This window comes from Caretta caretta, chromosome 1, assembly GCF_965140235.1.
Source record: "Caretta caretta isolate rCarCar2 chromosome 1, rCarCar1.hap1, whole genome shotgun sequence".
Lineage (NCBI taxonomy): Eukaryota > Metazoa > Chordata > Testudines > Cheloniidae > Caretta > Caretta caretta.
In genome coordinates this window covers 154,213,661-154,239,685 of record NC_134206.1, presented here as the reverse complement: position 1 = coordinate 154,239,685, position 26,025 = coordinate 154,213,661, and the positions used below count along the sequence as shown (strand labels likewise).

At 41.6% G+C, this 26,025-nt stretch overlaps 1 protein-coding gene across 2 annotated transcripts in view; it reads left to right on the top strand.

Moving 5' to 3' along the window:
- MED14 (mediator complex subunit 14) overlaps nucleotides 1-26,025 on the top strand; it is a 58,593-nt gene extending 32,568 nt beyond the window's left edge. Inside the window, exons 17-31 of one of the 2 annotated variants that reach the window (XM_048864504.2) lie at nucleotides 1,738-1,898; nucleotides 1,986-2,132; nucleotides 2,234-2,325; nucleotides 3,264-3,416; nucleotides 7,798-8,067; nucleotides 10,851-10,994; nucleotides 12,213-12,309; nucleotides 13,068-13,199; nucleotides 15,184-15,366; nucleotides 16,302-16,537; nucleotides 18,038-18,217; nucleotides 18,458-18,565; nucleotides 19,054-19,179; nucleotides 20,208-20,397; nucleotides 25,417-26,025. In XM_048864504.2, coding sequence (XP_048720461.2) covers nucleotides 1,738-1,898; nucleotides 1,986-2,132; nucleotides 2,234-2,325; nucleotides 3,264-3,416; nucleotides 7,798-8,067; nucleotides 10,851-10,994; nucleotides 12,213-12,309; nucleotides 13,068-13,199; nucleotides 15,184-15,366; nucleotides 16,302-16,537; nucleotides 18,038-18,217; nucleotides 18,458-18,565; nucleotides 19,054-19,179; nucleotides 20,208-20,397; nucleotides 25,417-25,490 — 2,293 coding nt within the window. In that variant the 3' untranslated portion in view covers nucleotides 25,491-26,025. Of the gene's footprint in view, nucleotides 1-1,737; nucleotides 1,899-1,985; nucleotides 2,133-2,233; nucleotides 2,326-3,263; nucleotides 3,417-7,797; nucleotides 8,068-10,850; nucleotides 10,995-12,197; nucleotides 12,310-13,067; nucleotides 13,200-15,183; nucleotides 15,367-16,301; nucleotides 16,538-18,037; nucleotides 18,218-18,457; nucleotides 18,566-19,053; nucleotides 19,180-20,207; nucleotides 20,398-25,416 lie in introns of both variants that reach the window. The other variant, XM_048864493.2, reaches the window with a different exon arrangement.

The following is a 26,025-nucleotide window of genomic DNA, read 5'->3' as shown; positions in this document are numbered from 1 at the left end:
CTACATTCCCCCTCCCTTGGTGGCTCGCTCTCCTCCACCGTAACTCACTTTCACTGGGCTGGAGCAGGGGCTTGGGGTGCGGGGGGGGGGAGGGGGAATGAGGGCTTTAACTTGGGGTGTGGGGCCATAAATGAGGGGTTCAGGGTGCGGGTTGGGGCAGGGAGTTGGGGTGTGGGAGGGGGTGAGGGCTCCAGCTGGGGTGTGGGCTCTGGGGTGGGGCTGGGGATAAGGGGTTTAGGGTGCAGGAGGGGGCTCCAGGCTGGGGGGGTGGGGCCGAGGGATTCGGAATGTGGGAGGGGGTTGCAGGTTGAAGGAGGGGGTACGGACACTGGGTTGGGGTTGCGCGCTCTGGGGTGGGGCTGGGGATGAGGGGTTTGGGGTGCTGGAGGGAGCTCCAGCTGGAGGTGGGGTAGGACCGAGGCATTCAGAGTGTGGGAGGGGGTTGTGGGGTTGAGGGAGGGGGTATGGGTTCTGGGCTGGGGTTGCAGGCTTTGGGGTGGGGGTGAGGGGTTCAGGGTGTGGGAGGGGGCTCTGGGTTTGGGTAGGGGGCCTCAGGGCTAGGGCAGGGGGTTGGGGTGCAGCCTTACCTTGGGCGGCCCTTGGTCAGCGAGGCTAAGGCAGGCTCCCTGCCTGTCCTGGCTCCACACTGCACCCCGGAAGCGACCAGCAGGTCTGGCTCCTAAGCTGTGTGGGGGTCCAGGAGGCTCTGTGCACTGCTCTCGCCCGCAGGCACTGCTACTGCAGCTCCCATTGGCCCGCAGTTCCCGGCCAATGGGAGTGCAGAGCCTGTGCTGGAGGTCGTGGCAGTGTGCGGAGCCCCGTGGCCCACACCCCCCAGGAGCCAGATGTCCTGGCCGCTTCTGCGGTGCACCGTGGAGCCAAGACAGGTAGGGACTAGCCTGCTTTAGACGCACAGCACCTCTGACCGGACTTTTAACAGCCCGGTTGGCAGTGCTGACCGGAGCTGCCAGGATCCCTTTTCAACCAGGTGTTCCGGTTGAAAAGGGGACGCCAGGCAATCCTACGCGCAAAGTCATGCTGTGTGGAGCAAAATAGCATCCTCCGCACAATAGGGATCACTGTGACCCCATCTTCTGATGATCCCATATGGGGGTTGTGACCCAAAGTTTGGGAACTACTGCTCTAGGGGTTTCTCTGAATTTGCTCATCACTATTTGGTGTATGAATATATTTTTGGGAATTAAAATATTAGCCAAGTTTGTTATATTGACTTTAGAATGAAGACTTATTTTAAAAGGGAAACTGGATCCCAATTTGTTGCCTGGGTAATAAAATATCAAAGTTGACACTAGACTCCTACAAAGATCTTGTTTAACTACTCTCTCTACAGAAGTCTCTCATCAGTAAAGTTCTACTTTAGCCAGGAGGGCAGAATTGAGCTCCTTTCAGAGGAATTATTTTGACAACAGCTTTGATTGTAGATCTATCTGAGGCTGATCTTCCCCTCATTTAACAATGTTTTGTAGCGTTTTCTTATGATTTACTTGCATTGTAAGACTGGCATTTCATAGTTCGATACAGTTCTTGAAAGGAATAAAATACCTGGCTTCGTTTCTCCAGTCCCAGTTCTCTTCCATTTGTTGTTCTGCAGAGCATCTTTTCTTTCAAGTAAAGTTATTTACATGTCTTTCTGGAAAATATTTTAACATGTATTCTATATTATGCACTCATGGAACTGTAATGTGTACAGCTGTGCACTCTTTTCTTCATGGACAGAATTCCTCCATGTAAAGGTACAAGTGAGGAAACCCAGAAGGCTCTGGACCGGTCTCTCCTTGATTGCACTTTCCGATTGCAAGGTAGAAATAACCGCACATGGGTGGCTGAGCTGATATTTGCGAACTGTCCACTTAACAGCACATCTTCCAGGGAACAAGGTTAGTTTTGCAGAAATATTTTGCAGATTTAACTCCTTTCTCTTTACCATGTTCTCTGTCAAATGCTAGTCATTATTGACACTGCAGGACCAACACGTCATGTCTACCTGACTTACGAAAACCAATTGTCTGAACCAGTTGGAGGTCGAAAAGTTGTTGAGATGTTCCTCAATGATTGGAACAGTATTGCTCGACTGTATGAATGTGTGCTGGAGTTTGCACGATCTTTGCCAGGTACAAAAATATTCTCCTTTCCTTTTATACTTTTGGTGCATCTTATATAAATATGTAAGCTTTCTCACTGTACCTTCTTATTTTTTCCCCTTCCTCAAAAGAAATACCCAACCACCTAAATATTTTCTCTGAGGTTCGTGTCTATAACTACCGCAAGCTTATCCTTTGTTATGGAACTACCAAGGGAAGCTCAGTAAGTAACTCTCTTAGTACACTTCTAAAGCTGCATTTGAAAACAGAAACTATACAGGTTCAGAGCTTTTGGAACTTAAGCAAAAAGCCCTCCACCTTATTAAAATAACAGTAAAAAATTCATATTAATAAAAGTAGGGAAGCTATAAGTAATAGATGCAGACCATTATTAACTTGCTGGATGCCTAGATATTTGCATAATTGGTATGTTGTTAAATACCAGGAGGACAGTTATGGATGGAATGCTGTCTCAAAAAAAAAAATGAAGTCTCTGACAAAACTTCTGAAATTTAATGTTTTTTCTACTTTTAATCTAAAAAGGAGTCATATGAAACGTTCCCCATTTTACTGTGGACTGTTTCAATGCCACATGGACCTATCATGGCTCTCTTTAACCTGGGTTTTTAGAGCATTTTTTTGCACATGTAGAACGTGTATTGTCATGGTTAGTTACTTTCCATAAATGGCACGAATAGCCCACTGGATTTTGCATAACATTGCCATTACACATTGGCCTGACCCATCATAGCGTCTCAGTGTGTTGTATTGGTGAGGCTGGATGCGTCTCAACTACATCTGTTTTGTAGATATTGAAGTATCAAGTGCTCAAGTCCAGTTCCCTTATCTCACCCCTTTTTGGTCAAATGAGGCTTCTGGTTTCTGAGTAACATACTAAGGAAATAGCCTGATTTCTTTCTATAGTTGCCTTTTCCCCCCATCTCTTGCTAATTATCCTCATGGGGATTTCCTAGATAAACTTAACAAAAAATCCAACCCCACGCTTTTGTAGAAAGCTATGCTAACTTTCTTCATGGCATTTTGACTTCAATTACTTTCATATTTATGTATGTGTAATTCTCAGTTTCTGGTTCACAACTTGCAATCTGATCTAGTTATTTTATTCAGTTTCTAAGATTTCTTGTGTTCTTGGTGTTCTAGATCAGCATTCAGTGGAATTCCATACATCAAAAATTCCACATTTCATTGGGAACAGTTGGCCCAAATTCAGGTTGCAGTAACTGTCACAATACCATCCTACACCAGCTCCAGGAGATGTTCAATAAAACACCAAATGTGGTTCAGTTATTACAGGTAACTGTATTTTATTTCTCTTTATGAAAAGATAGAATTTAGAAAAGTGTAAGATAATTAAGGCCAGATTCTGATGTTTGAGGTTTTTTCCCAAGGGTATCAGAATCTGACCCTTAATAAATTACTGATAGTTCTTGCTGATTGAGGAAGAGCAGGTAATGGGCTCATTATCCTCCATGACTTGATTTTTCTTCTGAGGTCATGTCTACACTATAAACTTGGGTCCATGCAAGTTTCACCGGCATGAAGCCATCGCAGTTAGCATATCGCTTGTGCACATGCATTCTTGGCTCCTTGCATCTGTGCTGCTTGTGTGATGCACAGTGTGGTGTACCATGGGTAGGTATCCCAGTGTGCAACCCGCCACTGGCCAGCACACACTATTTTGGGAAGTTTTGGCAATGCATGGGGGAGTAGAAATGATTTATGCAGGGTGATTGGAAGCAAGGGGTCAACTTCCCAGTGTGCATCTGTTTCCATCCCATAATGTCATCTATATCCCATAATTTTCACACCCTTTTAAAAAAAAAAAAAAAATCCTATGAACCCATGCAGTGCTCCTCACTGTCTGCCTTCTCTGACAGAAGCATGGACCCTGTACATCTCTGCGCTACTGCCATAAGTGTTGCAAGCCCAGGACACTCAATCTGGTAGTTGTGGAGCCACAAGAGGAACTGAATCAGCGGGGAATGTGGCAATTTCTTTGACAGATTGCTGTGGGATATAGCGAGAACCAACTCAGTGTTGGTGGTGCTGTTCACAGTGCAGTTGCGAATGGTGGAGTGCTGCTTTTGGGCCTGAGAAATGAGTGTTGACTGGTGGGATCACATTGTAATACAGGTTTGGGATGATGAGCAGCGGCTGCAGAACTTTCAGATGTGCAAGGCCACATTCCTGGCTGAGTGTGCCGAGCTCATCCACCCCTCCAGCGTAGGGACAACAAAATGAGAGCAGCACGGACAGTGGAGAAGGGAGTGGTGGTGATGGCATTGTGGTATTGTGCAATGACAGATTGCTACTAGTCAGTGGGAAATCATTTTGAAGTTGGAAAATCTGTTGTGAGGGCTGTTGTCATGCAAGTGTGCAGGGCTATTAATCGTCTCCTGCTGTGCAGGACTGTGACTCTTGGCAATCTGCAGGATATAATTAATGGATTTGCAGCCACAGAGTTCCTGAACTGCAGTGGAGCAATAGACAGCACACACACCCCTATTTTGGCACCAGACCACCTTGCCACAGAGTACATCAACAAAAGGGGCTATTTTTTTTATGGTTATGCAAACACTGATGGGTCACCGGAGGCACTTCACCAACATCAGTGTTAGCTGGTCAGGGAAGGTGCATGACGGTTGCATTTTTAAGAACCCAGGACTGTTCAGAAAGCTGCAAGCAGGGACTTTTCTTTCCCAACTGGCGGATTACTGTTGATGATGCTAAAATGCCAGTGGTGATCCTGGGAGGCCCAGCCTACCCCTTGCTCCCCTGGCTCATGAAGCCGTACATTCCCCCGGACAGTACCAAGGAAAGATTCAGCTCTGGCTCAGCTGGTGCAGAATGACAGTTGAATGCACTTTTGGTAGATTGAAGGGACAGATGCTGGTGGTGTTTCCTCACAAGGTTGGATCTCTGTGAGAAAAGCATCCTATTGGTTATAGCTGCCTGCTGCGTCCTGCATAATAATTGTGAAGCAAAGGGGGAATGTTTCTGCCCGGATGGAGTGCAGAGGTGGAGTGGCTGTCTGCTGAGTTTGAACAGCCAGACACGGGCTGTTGGAGCTAAGGGCAGAGCTATACAGAGTATGAAAGTGCATTTTAACAGTGAGCCACAGTAATGTATTGTGGTATACTGTGCTCTACCTAGCCTGCTGTTTTGGGGCTTGTTATGAATTGTGTGATGCGTCGTGCACATCTATGAATATAACACTATCAATGCACCTATTAATTTTGCAGTGCTAGTACATTTATGATTATTACACTGTTTGACTGATCCTATGAGTTGTCACATTGTACAATAACAAGTAAGTGGGTGATTTCATAACTGCTAGGCACTCTGCAGCATAAATTGGGCACTAATAATAAAGATGAATTATTTTCCAAATAGTTTTATTCAGTAAGAAAACTAGTGCAAAAAAAATTCTGTGCAATTTAAAAGTAAATACGTTAAGAACTTAATAATGGAATAAAGCTTAACAAAGGGAAAGAACGTTCATGTCCATTTTACCTATGCGTAGGGCAGCTGTGGATCTCACAGGTTACTTAATGTGTAGTTGTGGTTGTCCTTAATGTCACCTGGGATGGAGTGATTCAGGGTATGGATGCAGCCCCTGATGCCACATGAGAATGTTGAGGGGGGTGTAGGGAGGTGCTGTAATGGAGTTCTTCATGTACTGCAAAGGGAAGTGAGCATGTGACTGTGGAACCTGTAGGTCCACAAGAATCTGCAGCATCTGTGTCTGCTTCTGGAGAAGGCCCATTATGTCCTGATGCATCTCCCTCTTCTTTTCCTGCTGGGAGTCCTGGGTCTTTTGCCTGTCCACTCTTTCCTTTTCCCGGCTGTTTGTTCACGGTCTGATGTAGCACTGGCTTACAGGATCTCACTCAACATGTCATCCGAAGTCATCCTCTTTCTCCTTCTTATCTGGCTCAGGTGTTCCGTGAGTGTAGAAGGCGAACCCCTCAAGACCAGAATAGCAGCAGCTGTAATTAAAACACACTGAGGTACCATTGTCAGTATAGTCACAATGGAAAGTGAAAGTTGAGATTCAGAACTCCTTTCCCTTCTTCCCCATAAGTTGTAAACAAGACGTGCTTCTTGATGCTTCTGCTGTGGGTTCTGGTGCATGGCGCCATTTACAGCACTAGCCATGGTGAGTATGGCCCACCAGGGGTGAGGGAAATGAGGAGGGAATTGTTTGGTTGCATGAAATTGAGTATAGGGCAAAGGCACTGAGTCCTAGCACCATTTTCCACAGGTGGCAGTGATTTTGGTTGACACCTGACTCCTGAGGGAAACGAGCACAGAGAGCACAGCTGCTGCTCGTGTCCTGAAGCCCCCAGGGCCTATATGTGCTAGCCTGTGTACTGCAGCAGTGCCCGCTGGAGTCCTTGCAGGATGGTGTGAGAGAGTGCCCTACAGTGGAGAAAGACATAAGGCTGCCATCCCTTGGGAGAGGATTGCAGAGTATCTCCATGAAAGTTTCATCAGAATCACTCAGGAACATCCCTGTCGACATAAACAAACTGCTCTGCGTGGCCCCTTTGCCTGACTCCACCGGGGAGTGAAAAGCAGATTGCACTGCCTTCTGCAGTTGTGCTGCTACCTCTTCTACTATGGGTAAATTAATGAAAAGTTGATGGCAATTCCAACTTAGCAGGAAGAGCTAAGACCATAATGGGACATATATTTACAGACTTACCCAAGTATCCTTTCCCTTCATTGGACTCACCCATGCTTAACTGGTGGGACTGACTGGACTGTGGTGGAGTCTCAAACAGGTCTTGGCTCACGGCATAACTGACCCCCCTGGTTTTAAGACCTGCTTCCTCTTCATCCTTCATGTTCACAGCAGGGGTCTGTGACTCGGACTCTTCAGAGGTATCCGTGGTGGCGGGTGGAGTGGTGATGGAATATCTGCCAAGTATGGCTTTGTAAAGGCATCGGGTCTGTGGCTCAGCGCTGGATCGACGGTTGGCCTTTCTGGCCTTCTGATATGCCTGACACAGTTCCTTCATTTTCATGTGGCCATGCTGCTGGTCCTTGTTTACCCCTTTTCCTGCATCCCCCATGCAATCTGCTTTTAGATGTTCGTGTTTCTGCTGCTGGTCTCTAGCTCTGCCTGCACAGTCTCTTCTCCCCACAGGCCTGGGAGATCCAATATCTCCTGTTGACTCCAAGCTGGAGTGTGGCTGGAATGTGTAGCTGGCATGGTGATCTAGGCAGTTGCACAGAACTAGAGAGTTGCCAAGATGGACAATCAGAAAAAGGCATTTAAAAAATTCTCAGGGCTTTAAGGGCGGGGCCTCTGTGATCTCTGGGCAGTGGAGTTCACAATTGTGACTAGGGTGGTCAGTGTCAGGAATTGTGGGACAGTTGCTGGAGGACTGTTAGGGTCGACATAAATAACGCATTGTCTACATTTTCACTTGTGTTGATCTCGGTACATTGACTGTGAGTTGGGGAGGTGGTATTACTGTGTCGCTGTAACAGGGCAGTTACGTTGGTGGGAGACAAATTTAAGTTTGATCCAGCTGTGCATGTATCTATGCCAGGTGGCTTACAATGACCTAACTTTGTAGTGTAGACTAGTCCTGGATCCCTTAAAGATAGACTCTGTGATTGATTGTGGAAGGTAATTGATCTCTCAACGTCTGTTCTCTTGCAGGTATTGTTTGATACTCAGGCTCCATTAGTTGCCATCAACAAACTTCCAACTGTGCCAATGCTGGGTCTGACTCAACGCATCAACATTGCTTATCAGTGTTTCTCAATCTTGCCTCAGTCACCCACACACATCAGGCTGGCTTTTAGGAATATGTACTGCATTGACATCTACTGCCGGAGCCGTGGGGTGGTGGCAATACGTGATGGAGCATATAGTCTTTTTGACAATAGTAAAATAGTTGAAGGTTTTTACCCTGCACCAGGACTAAAGGTAATTGTTTTTGTGTTTTCTGGCATCTTATGGAAGCATCACTCATGGTTTCATTGTGCAGATTGAGATGAACTTTTCATTTAAAGCCAATTTATATGTGAAGAATACACTGTATCTCCTCAAAATTACAGCACTTACTCTTTTTGAGCACAGAATTTTCTGGTTTACAAGTAAACTGGTTAATTAGTATAAATTTATTTTAACTCAAAATGTGTCCAACAAGAAACTTAGCTCTCAATGTGAGACTGTTTTTTGTTTGTTTTTTTTTTGCTCCTGAATGATCTTAATAATGAAATCATGCAGACACTTCAGGCTTCTTTCATACCTAAGCCTCACTGAAATCTTGTGCCAAAGCTACGTTTAAAGACTTTTTTAGGATTAATGGTAATTTTTCCCCATTCTTCATAGTTGAACGCTTCTTCTTCAGCAGGGCCTGATGGATAATTTTCTACTTCAGAAAAGTCTATGTAAAACTGCCCTCTTTGAAAAGGCTGTAGTCTCCCATTGTTCTCAGCAGGACTGAAGCCAGAGGCTGCTCTTAAAGATGGTGGCTGGCTTGGCTCTCGCTGGAAACAATGGGAGGCAGTGGCCCTTTTGAAAAAGGGCACCTATGCTTCAGTCCTACTGAGAAATGGGAATGGCAGCCATTTTTAAAGAGGGCAGTTTCTGAATTTTCTGAAAGATTTTTATGCACCAGCCTCTGACAGAAACTTTCAGTTATGAAAATTAATGGCAAAGAATGAACACTAGTGCTAAATATTTTTCTTCAACATCTGCCCTTGCTCCAGAGCTACACAGACGGTTGGAGAGGAAGTAGGGGTCTGTAGTGGGGAAGAGGACAGGAAGGCGGGGGAAGACTGGTGTGCTTGTGTGTAGGGGAATGTAGGAGGTACAGAAGAGAGAGAGAGGAAAATGGGGGTGTGCAGGAGGGAAAGAGGAATTGGGGGTGTGTGCAGGGTATACTGGGAGATGCAAGGGGGAATCTGAAGTGTAAACTACCAGTACTTCCTATTGTTCTGGCAATAAAAACAAAGCAGCTCAAAATGCAGTTTAACTGGCCAGTATGCTCTGCACTGCTCCAGAATAGCATAAAGCAGCTAGAGCAGACAAGTGAATATGGCAATTTAAAGTTTTTAATTTTAAGGCTGATGCTTCATATCATTAGAAATCTCTCATGGTACCATTCTCTTTGGATTTATTTTTATACTGATCATGTAAATTTTTTGGGGGAGGAGAAAGCTTGCCCAAGAATTTCCCTATGTTCAGATGGAGTTATGGTTGAAAGTACATATCAGTAATTAGTAAAATACACCTCAAGGATTTTACCATTTTAAAATCAACCCAAACTGGTAAGATATTGAACAGTTTGCACAGAGTTAAGGTTGTGTGGGTAATATGTGGAATGGGTTGGGGGGAGAGAAAAATCTGACTGTAAAAATCAGTTTAGGATAATCCAGGACCAACAACGCTAAAATACCTTAATCGTATGATTATTGCTTAGTGATACCATAGGGCAGAGTTTAAAGTTCTCTGGATGCCTGCATTTCTGTAGGTTAACAAGTTTGGATTTATTTTTGGTCAAATTAAGTAAGGGTCTGTGGGCACTCACTGATATTGTAGAGTCTTTCTTTAAAGAAGAGAAGAATCTCTTGAAATGACACACGCTGATTTGATCATAATTCCTCCAAGTAAGTTGTATCTTCCAGAAGTGTGGTGGGTTTTTGGTGGTGGTTTTGTTTAAGAAACTTCCAGGGACTAGCTGTGCTCTTACCCTTTTTTTTTTTATTCCTGTTTTTTTTATAAGCCATAGATTCTGAAATTAGTGCTGTGCATAAATGTCCTTTGGTTGCACTAGAAACTCTTTCCAGATAAATATTTGATATCCTTAATAGTCAAATTCATTGTCTTTTTTCTGTGCCAAGTGGCTAAAAAACAAAAATTTCAAAGCCTTCTAGGAAATTGGTGGTTGGTCAGGGGACACTGGGAATGCAGATTCCTTTCCAGTTTACTTGACTTTCTTCTTGAGGATACCTTCTAAGTAAAGGGTTCATTTCTAGTTGAGGAGGTGAAAAAGGGAATTGTTATAAAGATAATTTTTACACTTGCAAAATTATAAGTACAACTACATCTCAATTGATGGTCCTATCTAAATACAGAATCTCTATAAAATTATTTTCCAGTGACTAGTATGTGATGATTCTTATACACTTACTTCTAATTATTATGTACCTTATTTTATTTCTTGGTTAATGGTTTCCTTCAAGTTTTAAACCTTCTGAGAGCTGTTTGGCTTCACAAATGTTATAGATCTTCCTGAGTTTGATTTAACCAACCTGGAGTCAATTTTTTGTATTTGAGGGCTGGAGACGTAGATTTCCATCTTTTGATAATAGTTTGGCACAAGCCAGTCGAACTTAACAGGAAGGGGGTTGTTTTTCCAAAACTTCTACAGGAATAAACTTGTACTGATCTAGAAAACTGGAGTTGCTTAAAACATTTACTACCTTTTTAATAGGAGATTGGTATGAAAGGCTACTGAATTTTGAGGGTGAACTTGCCAGAGTGGCGAACAGCAACAGTTTCTTTGAAGCCAAATTGGTCTTTGACTTCCTGATCTTGTGAATTGTATTTCAAGTAATGGAATTTATATTTTAATCTAGGGATAACCAAATAAGTTATAAATAGCACACACACACTACTGCTATTGATGCTTAGATCAGTTATAAGTATAGAGTTGCTGTTAGAGGCATGTAATAAATTATAATAATCAAATATATCCACAGACATTCCTGAACATGTTTGTTGACAGCAATCAGGATGCACGAAGACGATCTGTAAATGAGGATGATAATCCGCCTTCCCCTATTGGGGGAGACATGATGGATTCATTGATATCACAACTTCAGCCCCAACAATCACAGCAACAGGTAAAATGTAGGCAAAATAATAAAACCACAAGTTACACTGTATCTCCATTGTTCTCCATAATTATGCCTACCTTTTTAGAAAAATGTATGTGTTGTGTCTTCCCCGAGAGGAATGGCAATAGCAGATGAGAAGGGAGTATAAACCAGGGGTCTCAAACTCAAATGACCACAAGGGCCACATGAGGACTAGTGCCTTGGCCCGAGGGCCGCATCAATGACACCCCCCCCCTCGCTGCCCCCACTCCACCCCTTCCCCGCCCCCATTCCAACCCCCGACCCCGTGCTGCTCCGCTCCGGGAAGCAGCCGGAACCACGTCCCTACAGTCCAGGGGAGGGAGGGGACTTGAGGGCACAGGGCTCCGTGTGCTACCTTGCTGCTCCTCCAGGTACCTCCCTTGAAGCTCCCATTGGCTGTGGTTCCCTGTTCCCAGCCAACGAGAGCTGCAGGAGGCGGTGCCTGGAAGCCAGGGCAATGCAAAGAGCCCTCTGCCGCCCCACCCCGGGGCCGCAGGGACATTGTGCCGGCCGCTTCAGGGAGCAGCGCGGGGCCACAGGGGGTAATCCTGCGGGCAGGATGTGGCCCACGGGCTGTAGTTTGCCCACCCCTGGCCTGGAGGTAGGCCGGGTGGGGAGGGTGCGGGCTGCTTGGTGGGCCGCAGGAAATAGCCCCGCGTGCTGCATGTTTGAGACCCCTGGTATAAACTATAATGCTTTGAAATAGCCCTTGGAAGATTTATTCATGTTTTAAAATGTATATTTACTTTGAGATAGCATTATAGATAGCACATAGCATGTTGACTGCCATTCTGGAGAAACATTCAACATGTCTTATTTAAAACAGAAAAGGAGCATGTAATTGAGGGGAGACAATGTGGTTTTAAACTACAAGATTTTTTTGGTAACCTGAGGACCTGTATTGGATTTTTGGTCTTTGGAGGGTGGAAGTGAAGAAGAGGGTGAGATGTGTAAAGGTAGTGTTTATGTGGTTTGAGGGAAGGGAGTGAAGACTTCAAAAACCGTGGAACAAAGCAGCAAGCCCTGAATAAGGAGGTCTGAAGACTTGGATGCTATGGTGTTAAGCTGATTAGACAGATCTGATATCAAACTACCATCAGTTTTTTGTGGAATCTATTAACATTAGTACTTAGTAGATTCAGTGTGAAATCATTGAAGACTTCCATTTTACTGTGTTGACACTTTCAGCCATTTGCAAAACAGGCAGGAGCATCAGGAGCTTACCCTCTTACTTCACCACCCACATCCTATCACAACACAGTGACCCCATCTCCTTCCATGATGCATACACAGTCACCAGGTAAGATGGCTCTCAATTCTATATTGGCAATAGATGTTATGGAATGTACGCTTTTTATATTCTCAAGAATAGTATGATTTACGGCATACTTCTCTCATAAAGTTGACTTTCTGTTACTTATGAGGCATGCACAGTGTGGTTGGTCTTAGCTACACTGCATGTGAGCTTTACATGAACTTCAGCCATGCTTCCTTAATTGGCATTTACTGTGCTTGCATAACAGGTAATTATTTTTACAGGCTCCTAAATTGATCAAATCAAACAGCTTCACTTTTAGAGGTCCTTTTCTGAAAAGGCTATTTCAACTTTCTACTCCCAGACGTTTACACTTGGGTGGAGACCAAAACTAAGTGTAAACGTCAGATAGTTATGAGCACCTGAGAACAGAGCTTAAATTGGAAATAGTTATGCAACCTTAACTGTAGTTAGTTTGATGCGCCTGCTATAACAAGGAAAAATGTTATACCTATTGCCTAAGAATGTCATGTATTATACGTGTAAAATGTACTATAGAATTTCTAGTTCACATTTGCCTTTGAAGAAGGATTGGTTACTGAATAAATTGGTATCATGGTTGCTGATTCATGTCCAAGATGCAGCTTCTGGGGGTAAAGATAACTCTGACTAGTATGACATGTCTCTAAAAAAGAGAGAGCACTTTTTTTCTGATTTTTCTTTGCTATTGGTTTACTCAAGCTTTTGAAGGAAAAGTAGGAAACAACAATGAATTGCTGTTTGTATCTGGCTACCTTTATTAGGAAATCTGCATGCTGCAAGCTCCCCTAGTGGTGCTTTGAGAGCTCCATCCCCAGCATCATTTGGTCCAACTCCTTCACCTTCCTCCCTTGGAATAACAATGGGACAAACAGCTAACTTTGCCAGCCCACATGGTGAGTTCTTGAAATAGTACATCTCTATATTGACATGAACAATAAACTTTCTTAAAATTAAGCCCTGTCTGTGCAGACTTAGAGACAAGGTAGGTGAGGTAATATCTTCTATTGAACCAACTTCTGTTAGTGGAAGAGACCAGCTTTTGAGCTACACAGAGCTCTTCTTCAGGTCTGGAGATTTACACTGTTTGGAATAATGAGTGTTCAGCAATTGAAATAGCAGTTTGTGTGGATGTGGATTTTCTTGGTAATTATAGCCATACAGATGCTTTCAACTACTTTGATGTGTTGCTAGTCTATTGAAAATTAAGTACAGTAACTCCTCTCTTAATGTTGTAGTTATGTTCTTGAAAAATGCGACTTTAAGCAAAACGATGTTAAGCAAATCCAATTTCCCCATAAGAATTTATGTAAATTGGGGGGCGGAGATGTTAGGGAAAAATTTTTTGCCTGACAAAAGACATTATATACACATACAATATACGTTTTTTAAACAAACAATTTAATACTGTACTCAGCAATGATGATTGTGAAGCTTGGTTGAGGTAGTGGAGTCAGAGGGTGGATCGTCCAGTTGATCCTCTTGCTGTTCTTTCCAAAGTGCCTGGGGGTGCTCCAGCTCCTCTCCCCGAGCATGCTGTGGCCTCTCCCCTCCCCCCCCCCCCCCCCCCCCCAGCCTCCTGAATGCCACAGACCTCTCCCTCCCTGTGCCTCCCACCCACAGCAATCAGCTGTTTCGGGGCATTCAGGAGGTTCAGGGGGGCAGGGAACGCTACACACGGTGTCCTTGCTCCTTCCCCCTCTCCCCAGAGCCTCCTGAATGCTGAGAATCCGCTGATTGCTGCAGGTGGGAGGTGCGGGGAGGGAGGGCGGAGTTGCTGATCCGTGGGGCTGCCTGCTGGCAGGCGGGAGGCGCTGCGGGGGTGAAGGGGAGCTGATGGGGAGGCCACCCTGGTTCCAAGCCCCCACGGCCAAACAATGTTGTAAGCAAACATTGTACAACTTTCAATGAGTATGTTCTCTAATAGATCAGCAATGTAACAACAAAACAACGTTAACCGGGATGACATTAAGTGAGCAGTTACTGTACCAATCACTCACTGCCCCTTACTAATATGTGGAAAATTGACCTAGACTATCATGCAGTATCACTAAGAGGCCATGGTTTCAGCTGAATTTAATTACTTTACCCTGTATCTTTAAATGTAAAACAACTTCTGTTAATTACCTTCACATGCAGCTTGAATGAAAAAGGGAAGTAATTGCGAACAGGCTAAAGAGATTCAGTAACTTAAAACTTGAAAATTGTTTACCAAGTCTTGTTGTTTTACAGTGCACAAAAAAGTGCAACTGATCCTTCCCCCCACTTCAGTTATTGAATTACTTGGAAAACTCTATTCAAATTACTTCTGCTATAATTACAGCACATTAGATTCTGCTCTCGATAACACCACTACTACTTAAATCACCAAAAATTAAGAGTGGATTTATTTTTCAGCATATCAGTCAAGTAACTGAGAAACAATCTGTTGTAGACACTATAATCTGATTTGTTATTACAAGTATACACAAATGGATTTTATTATGGAACTTTACTGCAGTGAAGTGAAGTTACTGAGGCATTTTCCCGAGTAAACTACACCCTTTGTCTTTCATTATGTCCAGCTTTCATACAGCTAGTGGGAGGTAGAGATCTGCTATAGTCCAGTGGGACTCTGTATGGAAGGATCCCTTTGAAGAATCTAGTTAATAACTAATAGAATTTAAAGGCAAAGTAATAAGTATGTAAACTTGTATTTTAAATTTAATTCTTTAAAATGCTTACATCTTACAGATGGAGTGTGAGATAAAAGGATGCTGTGTCATACTGGTATTTTAAACGGAGTTTTTGAATACTTCGTTTGAAAGCATTGTGTGTGAGCCATATTTTCTGCAACTTAAGAAAAGCTTTAATTAAAAAATAACCTTGAGAATTTCACAGGTACCATAGACCCTAGTTCACCCTACACAATGATGTCGCCCAGTCAGCGTGCAGGGAATTGGCCGGGATCTCCTCAAGTGTCTGGTCCCTCACCAGCTGCACGCATGCCTGGAATGTCACCAGCCAATCCTTCTCTCCATTCTCCAGTCCCGGATGCCTCTCATTCCCCACGAGCTGGAACAAGTAAGTTATATTTAACAGTATTATAATTGTGACGCACTTAAAGTTAATATTTCTTGTTCCATCTCTTTTGTAGCATTCCTTATTTTTATCTGCTACCCTTTAGTAGTAAAATAATACTTTGCTACATATATGCATTTATTCTGACCCAGTGTGAGTCTTAAATAATTAATAAAAAATGGAAAGCAAGTCAAATCATGGTTAGCACTGGATCTGTTTTTATCTGGTTTTTTGTTTATTTACTGAGCTGTTGATATTGAATATTTGTGTTTAAGCCTTTGATACCTCAAGGTGAGGAGAAGTCCAGATGAATAGCAGCAGTGTGAAGAAGATCTGAAAGTACATATGAGTACAAGAATAGTAAAATATCACATCGATACTGTAAAATGATCTTGGCAAGATTGATTTAACTATACTTCTTGATCACTTCTGCCCACTGTTTGAGTACAAAGTTGCCATCTGCTGGCTCACCCCTAACCTCTGATGCTTGGGAGAGAAAAAAGGGCCAATATACTAGTTGCTAACATTACTGAGATTCTCTGCATGGGTTGAGTATAACCGCCATAACTACTTGACTTTGTTGCTATAGCTGGGCCTATGTTATATGGCAGCTAGTGCTGTAAATTCCCTTGAGGAGGAGCTAACTGGGAAGATAAAGCAAAAATTAGTCATTCAATATATGAAGTTGGCAAGATGAAACTTCCGCTTTCATGGTAATGCTATTAGTTTTGTTGTTACCTTTTCCTCCAAACCCATTCCCATTTACTTCTGGGTTTTGTCCATCAGTTCCATGCTGTCTGACACCATGTGAGCTCCCTGGGGCAAGGACTGTCATCTTTGTTACTATTTTGTACAGTATCTTCCAAAAATTTGAAAACATAACGTGCAGTCAAACTCTGTACACTTTCAATAGGGGAGAATTTTTCTATTTCCATCAGGTTCCCAAACAATGCCAACTAATATGCCTCCGCCTCGTAAACTACCTCAGCGCTCCTGGGCTGCATCTATCCCCACGATCCTCACTCACAGTGCCTTGAATATTCTACTGCTGCCCTCTCCTACTCCTGGGCTTGTACCAGGACTAGCTGGTAGCTATCTTTGCTCCCCTTTAGAGCGATTCCTTGGATCAGTTATTATGAGGCGACACCTTCAGAGGATCATCCAGCAAGAAACGGTACTTAAATGATTAATTGGTAACTCCCTAAGGATTGACTTTCAAGTGTAAATTTCTTAATAGGTGTTTGTCACATGCTTGCATTGTAGGTCTGGTTCATAAGAAATCACAGACTATTCTGTCTGAATTGTAATTGCTTTCAGCATCTGAGAAAAAGAGAAAGTAAGAGCAGATATCCAGAATGTTGCTGCTAATATATGTTTCCAACTTTCTAGTTGGAACACCATACACCTTCAGCATCCATTTTGAACAACTGTGTATAATAAATCTAGAATAAATGAAGTCCAATGATTAGAGTAGGGGTTGAAGAGTCAGGATTCCTTTGTGTTCTATTCCTGGCTCTCTCACTGACTCAAGAATGAACTTAAGAAAAAGTTCTGAATCTCCCTGCCTCAGTTCTTTTCATCAGTATGATGGGCGTAATACTTGCCTAACCCTCATATCTGGGTGGAGGGGTGTGAGGGCTTAATTAATGCTAGTAAATCCCTATATAAATATGGAGGATCTCAAACTTGCATTTTAACTTTCTTGCTTATGCTATTCATGCTGTTGGCAAAGTGAAACAGTAGTGTATCAGTCTATTAATGCAGTTTAACACAGAATTAAATCCCCTTCAAAGTTAGGCTGACCGTATTCTGAAGTCCTTAACTTCAGGGAATCCCACACTTCTAGGTGTGGAGTCTCCTACTTATCTGACTACAGTAAATATCTGGTCCCTCTGTGTAGGCATTTACATGTTTCCATCACAGTAGTATCTGAGTTCTTGATAAATGACCCTTCCTAGCTGTATGCAAAATATTGTGTGATTTCTCCTCCCTTCCCTTGTGCCCTTCCCCCTAACCCCCCTCTCCCAAAAAGGAAAACCTGTGCAGCCGTATAACGTGATAGCTGTTCTTTGGGGAAAAAAATGAATAAATAAAAGATGATGATTGGGGCCCAGATCCTCTGATACCCAGTCCCCCCTAGGTGCAGCAGGTTGGGGTGGAGAACCATTATGGTGTCAGATTATGGATCCCTGATCTTGGGGATGGTTTTACTCTAAGTGGTGCATGGAGCAGGCTTGGGGCTGCTCTGAACTTTTCCAGCTGGCTGTACATTCCAAGGAGTCTCTTCTCCCCTTCCTCTTCCCTCCCCTCCCTCCCCCCCCCCCCCAACAGCTGGAAATGACCAGAACTCAGCATGCTTTAGCTATACCCTTAGCCCTAGGGATGGGGAGGAAGTGCTGAAGATTCCCTCCACGCTGAAGTAATCAACAGCTGTGGAGAGGAGGTCAGTTTCTACTCCTTTGTGCTTCCAGACGAATGCAAAAGGAGCAGAGTTGGGGCCGGGATCTAGCACTGTATTATTCCTGAAGGTGATGTTTTTATATGGCCAAAACTTAATTGGTACTCTTATTAAAAGAAATAACCTTCAAAATTTTTTGTGGGGGTCTGAGGAGTGAGTTTGTTTTTCTCCTGCTCCATGAAGTACTAATTAGATGTGGTGTTTCTGTTCATACAGCTACAGCTAATAAACTCCAATGAACCAGGTGTAATAATGTTTAAGACAGATGCACTGAAGTGCAGGGTTGCCCTTAATCCGAAAACCAACCAGACTTTGCAGCTAAAAGTAACACCTGAAAATGCAGGACAATGGAAGCCAGAGGAGCTACAAGTTTTGGAGAAATTCTTTGAAACAAGAGTATGTACTTAAACTACTAACATTCAGTGTCTTGTTTTGAATGTCACTTTAATATTGGCCTATTTTGCAGCTCTTATTCATGAGTAATTCTCTTGATATCAGTGGAACTAGTGATGAGAATAAGGGCTGCAGGATAAGAGTAGAGATTAACAGCTATGCACAGTTGTGGTGCTATATACATAGCAAATGGACCAATTTTGATCTAGATGGACCGTACTAATTGGTATTGTATTACTGTAGGTTGCAGGACCACCATTTAAAGCAAACACGCTAATAGCCTTTACAAAACTACTAGGAGCTCCTACACATATCCTCAGGGACTGTGTACACATCATGAAACTGGAGTTGGTAAGTTACTTTTTTTAACTTTATTGACAATATTTAGACTACTGAACTCTAAGTCTGTGCTTAAAATAATAAAAATCTGTTTGTTTGTGACTGCAGAATGAGTTCCACCTTGTAGTGTAAATGAAGATACAGAATGTAATATTAAATGCATAAATTCAATAAAGATGTGTTCACTGTGCTTCTTACGAAGAGGTCAACAAAAACTTGTCCTCTCCCTAGACTCTTAAGCATTTGATGAAGATAACACAACTGTGTTTGTATAGTATTATTTCATTGCTATCTCAGTGTAGATTCACTGAACCATTCTCATAGCAAGAGGAGATTAGTTAACTCTTAATTATATTTATATTAAATGTGAAATCGTCTGAAAGCTTGAAGAGTCTAGCTTAAGTGTCATTTAACAGTACCAACATGCTACAGTAGTCAAACATATGTTACCTTAATGTGCCTTGCTTTATCATGTTCTCTGTGGCATGTTTTTAAAACAGTTCCCTGATCAAGCAAGCCAATTGAAATGGAATGTGCAGTTTTGTTTAACGATTCCTCCCAGTGCCCCACCAATTGCACCTCCAGGAACACCTGCTGTTGTGCTGAAATCCAAAATGTTGTTTTTCGTAAGTATAATAGCTGTCTTTATTAAAAGCTGCCGTGTGGACAGGGTCTGAAAGAAGAGCAGTGTTACTAACCAGCTAGTAGAAGGGTCAGTTCTCTAAACCTGGCTTCTGTCTGCACATAGCATGGCTACTCTTGGCTAGTAACCATGGTAGCTAAAAATGTTGCTGTTGCAAGAAGCCTAGGGTCGCATACTGGGTTTTTTTTTTCTATCACTCGTTCAGCACACTTTTTCCCTTTCTGTGGCTATAACCCCAGAACTATTCCTGCGTACCTTGTTTGTTTAGTCGTCTTCCTTCCTCTCTGGAGATGCTGTGATAAAGTATCCTAAAATTCATTGCTTCATGCACTGCTGGTGCCATTCTGTATTTGTGTCCTCTGGTCTTTCTGTTCTTTGCTGAAACACTATGTTTCATAGTTGCTTGCATTTTCCCAGAATGTTGCGATGTCAGGAGAGCCACTGTGTGGACACAAACTGAACTGTGTTAATCGTCAGGCTTAGATGATGGTGCCTTCAACCAGTTACAAAATCAGTTGTACTGGCAGTGCGAATGGGTCCTTAGGAGGTTATCTTAACTATAGTGTCTTGAGACTGGATGTAGATTATTCCTAATTATTGAGCTGTTATCTGTGAAATATGAGATGTGTATAAAATGTAGGCCTAGAAATGTTTAGAAGTTTTGCTGCAATGAGCGGTTCCGTTTTGGACAGTGGGCTCATATAAAACGGGAAGAATTTATTGTGTATATGCAGTAGGATGAAGACAATGTGGAAAGCTATGGCCACAATTCGTTTTACTTCAATACTTTTTCTTAGGTATAGAATCTTTATGTGAAACCTAGATTTTGTGTGTTACTGTATTGAAAGTGCTCCCCACATAGAGATAATTTAAAAGGAATTGAAATAAAAAAAGACCTGACTACAAGCTAGAGCTTGCAGTAGCAAGGCAACTATCCTAACATTATGTGTATGTCTGAAAAATACTGTTTTCATCTTAATGCACTCTTTATCGTTTTTGTTTTACCCACAGCTTCAGTTAACACAGAAAACTACAGTCCCACAGGAAGCCGTTAGCATTATTGTCCCAATAATTTATGATATGGCTTCGGGTACAACGCAACAGGCAGACATTCCCAGGCAGCAGAACTCTTCCGTTGCTGCTCCCATGTTGGTTAGCAGTATTCTAAAGAGGTTTGCAGAACTGAATTCTCCACGACCAGGTACTGTACATATCCAGTAGACAGAACTCAAGAAGTATTCAGACTTAAGAATAAGTGGGATTTAGTTGTAGTGATTTGTAATGCATGTCTGTGTGGAGAGAGGATTGATCAGCCTTTCTTGAGGTGATCTTCAGGTCCCCATAGGGTTAATTTATGTGTTGTTGAGTACTATTGAGACCATACCAGTCATTTGTGCTAGAGGGTTGTATTAATGGCACAAGCTAGTTTACTGTTTGTCTAGGAGGTAGAATGCATGTATTTTGACATGGCTTATGCTACTGCAGTCACAGCAACATAGTGTTCATGAGTGGACTCAGTGTAAATAACAATTTTAAAGCTGTGGTAAAACATCTGATTTCATGGTTTACCATAGATTAATAAACCATTTCCATAGAATAGCATAAAGATATATTAAAGCCCTGATCAAACACTGTCCGTGTATCGTGAAGAATGAAAAATGATCGGAGAGATTGTTTGCTGAATGTACGCTTTACCAGTGTTGTCATGGGTGCAGTGAAAACTTTCACTTTCTACCAAATGTGCTGTGAAGCTCTTGCATGTAAGTTGTTCCTAGGAATGAAAATTGTTTCAATTTTGCTGCAACGTTTTTATTTAACCACTAAAAAAAAGTGTTTTTTAAAACACACCAGCGATAGGGTTTAAATGGTGAACTCAAAGGCTGAATTCTGCTTCTGTTCTAAGTATTTATATATCTTAATCTAATTCACAATACTTTTGTTATACTTGATGCTTCATTTGGAGTGACAGAATTTTAGAATGTTAACATCTTAAATTGCTAGGGATGTGCCTATTTTTATGAAAATCATGCCACGTTCACATTAATATTGCATCTTCTGTTATATTCAACTTAACAGCAATGTAGATGAGTAGGGGGGAAAACAAATAAGGCTTGGGCAAGGCTTCCCAGACCTCATGGGATCCTCTACTTTAATTCTTTCTGTGGCTTGACTCTTATCCTGTGTTAAACCCTTTCTGAGAACTAGCAGGATGAGAAAGAGGGCAATTGAACTCTCAGAGATAACTTTGAACTTGCAATTTCATTTTTCCAAGAGCCGTGTGTGAGAGATCTCAGTCCTGCACCATCTCCCCATTTGTAGATTTAAAGATAAACAGGTTTGGGCACTTTATTACTGAGCATGATGTTACGTATAACAGGACATGTTTGTTCTACTTAACTAACCAAACATAATTGTTTAAAGTTAATAGGTGATGATCTTGATGTTTTGGAATAACATCTTACACAGTGATAAATATTTTTTTACACGGAGTTTTACCCACAATATTTCTGTACACAATAGATTGGAATGCTCAGTTGGGTAGATAGCACTCCTTCAAAAAACAAAGTTAACTGAATGTCTCAGAAGTGCAAGTTCTCTCTTGTTGAATACTAGTGGGGAAAAATATGGATATTTCTCCGAGCCTAACTGGAGTACCTCAGTTCCTGAAGTTATGATTAAATGAAATCCACATTAAAATATTGTTGGAATGCCACGGCATAGGGAACGATCTTCAAAGCTACTTGGAATGTCCAAAATTGAGATATCTGTTCTTTGGTAAATTGATCAAGATAGGAGGGTGGAGCTCACCAGTTTTTGTAGCTGTCACTATAGATCTTGATGTAATGAGATGGGACACAGCTCATGGAACAGAATGGGGACAAGAAAAAAAGTGTATCTGAAAGAAGCCCATGTCCTCAAGTAGGATCCTATCCAGTCAAGGAAATATGTGGAGTAGGGTAGGGGACATTCCTGTGTACACCAGCCCCATTTCTACCAGCATATAGTGTCTGTATTGATGTGTGTTTAAAAAAAAAAAAAAAAAGGCGGGGGTTGGGGGGTCCCTCTGCTGGAAACTTTTGAAATGTTTGATGCAATTTGCTGCCATTTAAAAAATTTAAGACCTTTGGAAAGATGTATAGCTGGGTGGAGAGTGTTCTCCTTTTGTCTCTTTGGAGGGGTAGGAGAGGTTATACCTTTCCCCAGTGAAGGAGAGGAATAGCTAGTTGGGGACAGATCTCTTTTTACAGGAGGAATGAAGAGGGGTTTCCTAGCTGGGACATCACTTTTGACAAATGCTATTGCAGCTCCACCTACTGGTTGGAAGGATTGGGAGACCCAGAAACTTCCCAGCAAGGCACTAGCTCCTTCTGCTGTTCTCACTTTAGATTCATAGATGCTAAGGTCAGAAGGGACCACTATGATCATCTAGTCCGACCTGCTGCACAACGCAGGCCACAGAATCTCACCCACCCACACCTGCGAAAAACCTATTCCCCAGCTTGGTGAAATTTTCACCATACCAGCCAGAGTGGAATGGGGACTCCCTATGCCAGGGCAAAGAGGAAGAGCTTCCTGCCTGGTTTTAGCCAAGGAAGGAGAATTGCACTCCCTGTATTCTAGCACCTACTTCTGATCCATTGTCAGAAAACTATAGTTTTTGCAAGACTGTATCCATAAATATGGTTTAGGAAAATGCCTCAAATTGTTTAATTTCAACAAAGACAAATACCTATTGTCTGAATGATTGTGACTATAGCTGATAAATGTTCCATCTTTGTGGTTACAAAAACATGCACACTGTAGGAATGTGATTTGCAGCAATAAAAATGGCAGGAAATGGCAAGACTGACTTACCTGTGTTATGCTCACAACTGAAATATTTGAGAGAGGATGGGACAAATGAGATGAACTGATTAAAAATCCATAAAGTAACACTTATGGTACTATTTACACTTATTGTATACTATAATCAGTGTTGCCTCATTTTGGCTGTATCTTTTACCTTGCTCTCTCTTTTTGTGAGAGAGTATTTTGTACTCAACTTCATTTTCCTTTTAATAAAATGCTAGTAACTGAAAAGTGACTTTTTTGGCAGAGTTTTATTTTCAGGTAACTATTGTTAAACACTGCCTAAATCTTTGTTTCCCTGAAACATTAACTCCTGGTGAATACACAGTGAATCTCTTCCAGGAAAAACTTCCACCCCACCTCCCCAAAAGGAAATCAAATACCAATTGTTCAGTAAAAGATTAACCTTACATTGAAAAAAGGCAGAGAATCCCAAGAGAAACAGTATTTTGTGGACCAATGTGGTTAAGCTTGTGCCTTGGTCCTGCAAGCTGCTCTGGACCCTGTGGGGATGCCAGGGTTTGCCTATGTGGAGGAGCTTGTAGGGCCAAGGCCTTCAAACACTTCAGTTTTTTTTTTTTATTACACTTCACCTGAGCTAATCTTTTCTGAATATCTGATTTTCACTGTGGTACTGCATTTTACTTAGCCAATTTTTGCAGCTGGATGTACGGTGCAAGTCGATAATGACATGTCCAAAGTCATGCTGTGACTGTTTGGTTCAGCAGTCGGGATTAATGGCTCCCAGAGCACTTGGCTCTAATCACTTAGATCACACCATCATCCCTCGGCAGCAGAACATAACAGATCTTAATTGACACTGCTTAAGTAGCCCAAAGTTAAGTGGAGAGGAAGAATGCAGCCCAAAAAACCTGACTAGGCAAAAACTTATTGTTTTAAACTTTTTTTTTTTTTTTAATTGTACCATATCCTTCACTGTACATTTCCTGATGGAAAGGAATTAGAGAACTGTGTAGCCTGAGATGTGGAGTCTTGCTGGAATAAAGATGAAAATTTCTTGACCTTGGCTTGTGGTGGTTTATATATTTTTATATTTTTGTCAAATTCTTCTAAAACAACTGTTGAGGTCATTGAAATTGATCTGCATAAGAGGTTTCAAATAGGGACATTTCTGGGAACTTGTTGCTGAAAATGTTGGTTTGTTGAAAGTGTTCATGAGAAAGGGTTGATTTTGAAGAATTTCCCATTTCAAAAAAAATTTGAGAAATTTTGAAATTGTCATGTCCCACTTTGACATTTTTGAAACAACAGTTTCATGTTTTGTGTTGAAATGACTTTTCACTTCAAAATTTAAGTTAACTTAAGTGGGGGGAGTTTCAGTTGATCCCATCTCAAACTTTTTTGCATTTTGATTTTGCCTTTTTATCCTGATTTTTAGGATGGGAACTTTTTTTTGACATCTTAAATTCTTGTGGGATAGGAAACCATTTCCCACCCAGCACTAGTTTCAAACTTCTTGGGTTTCTTAATCAGCTACTATATGTAAACTTCTGTCAATTTCTTGAAGTTTTAATGAAACCAAATGTGGTCAGGTGCAGCACGTGTAAGCTTTTTATGAACAGGTTACAGAAGAACTAGAAATTCCTTGTATGATAAATCATCCCCTGGATTCATGAGACTCAAAAGGTATTAAAGCCTTAATACTCAATACTCAAATACTCAAATACTCAATACTCAAAAGGTATTAAAGCCTTAATACTCAATACTCAAATACTCAAATACTCAATACTCAAAAGGTATTAAAGCCTTAATACTCAATACTCAAATACTCAATACTCAAAAGGTATTAAAGCCTTAATACTCAATACTCAATACTCAAATACTCAATACTCAATACTCAAAAGGTATTAAAGCCTTAATACTAGCTACCAGTAGTTTCTGGCAGATTCATGGCTGGCCAGAGACTGTGCTGAGAAATTCAAGCTGAAATTACTTTGCCTGACACATTCACAAATTCTAACTGTTGGAGTGAATGGGTTTGGAAACTTGTACCAGAGGTACAAAAACAATATTCCTGAAATGACACATTCATGCAGGCAATGTCCTTGAGGTCAGTGGAATTTGCAAGTCTTAATTAGCACCGTCTTTAAGGCTCTTTCCCTTCTAAGGCTAAACCCATAGTCTAAACAATGCTTTTATGCCGGTAATCAGCCAGTATGGGTAAATTATAGTTGTTTAGACTATGTTAAAGTATTACACAGTATTTAAAAATCAAAGTACTGTGTGAGCCCCAGCGTGGAGCGAGCTTGAGTAGCATACTTTGCTTGCTTGTTACAAATTAAATTAACCCCTGATTGTTAATTCATTTTTTTCTCTGTCATGCTAACTTGTATTTTTTTTCCTTTTCCAGGTGAATGCACAATATTTGGAGCTGTTCGTGATTTAATGGTTAATCTTGCCCTAACCCCTGGTGGGCGCCCATAGAGACTTTTAAAACAAGGCTGAAAAACAAGAGACTCAGCAGCAAAAATCTCACTCTGAAGTAAAGCCTTCAATTAAAAAAAGGAGAAAAGGACATTTTGACACGTTGTGTTTTTTTTAAAGAGCTAAATATATTAAACTGGGAAACTTTCAGGGATGCACTTTCATCAAATGATCATCAACATAACTTTTATATAGTGCTCTTGTATAGTGTGTTTTAAGGGATACATTTCAGACTAGGTAATAGCTTAAAGTGTCAGCTTGCCGCTAATAGATTTAATATTCTGTTTTATACTAAGATGATGAAAATGCCAAACTTGTTTGTTTTGTTTTTTTTTGTTTTCTTATGTTTTGGTGTAATAGACTTGGGTTTTTTTTAAGACAGATCTGTCATTTTGAATACTGTAAAACTGTGACAAACTTTATATTGAAACTGTATTTTAATATTACTGCTTTGAATCTTTAAACAGATTATTTGGGCTTGTTGTAAACATGACCCCAAAAAGCAATATTTAATAAACTAGATAAAAACCTTAAA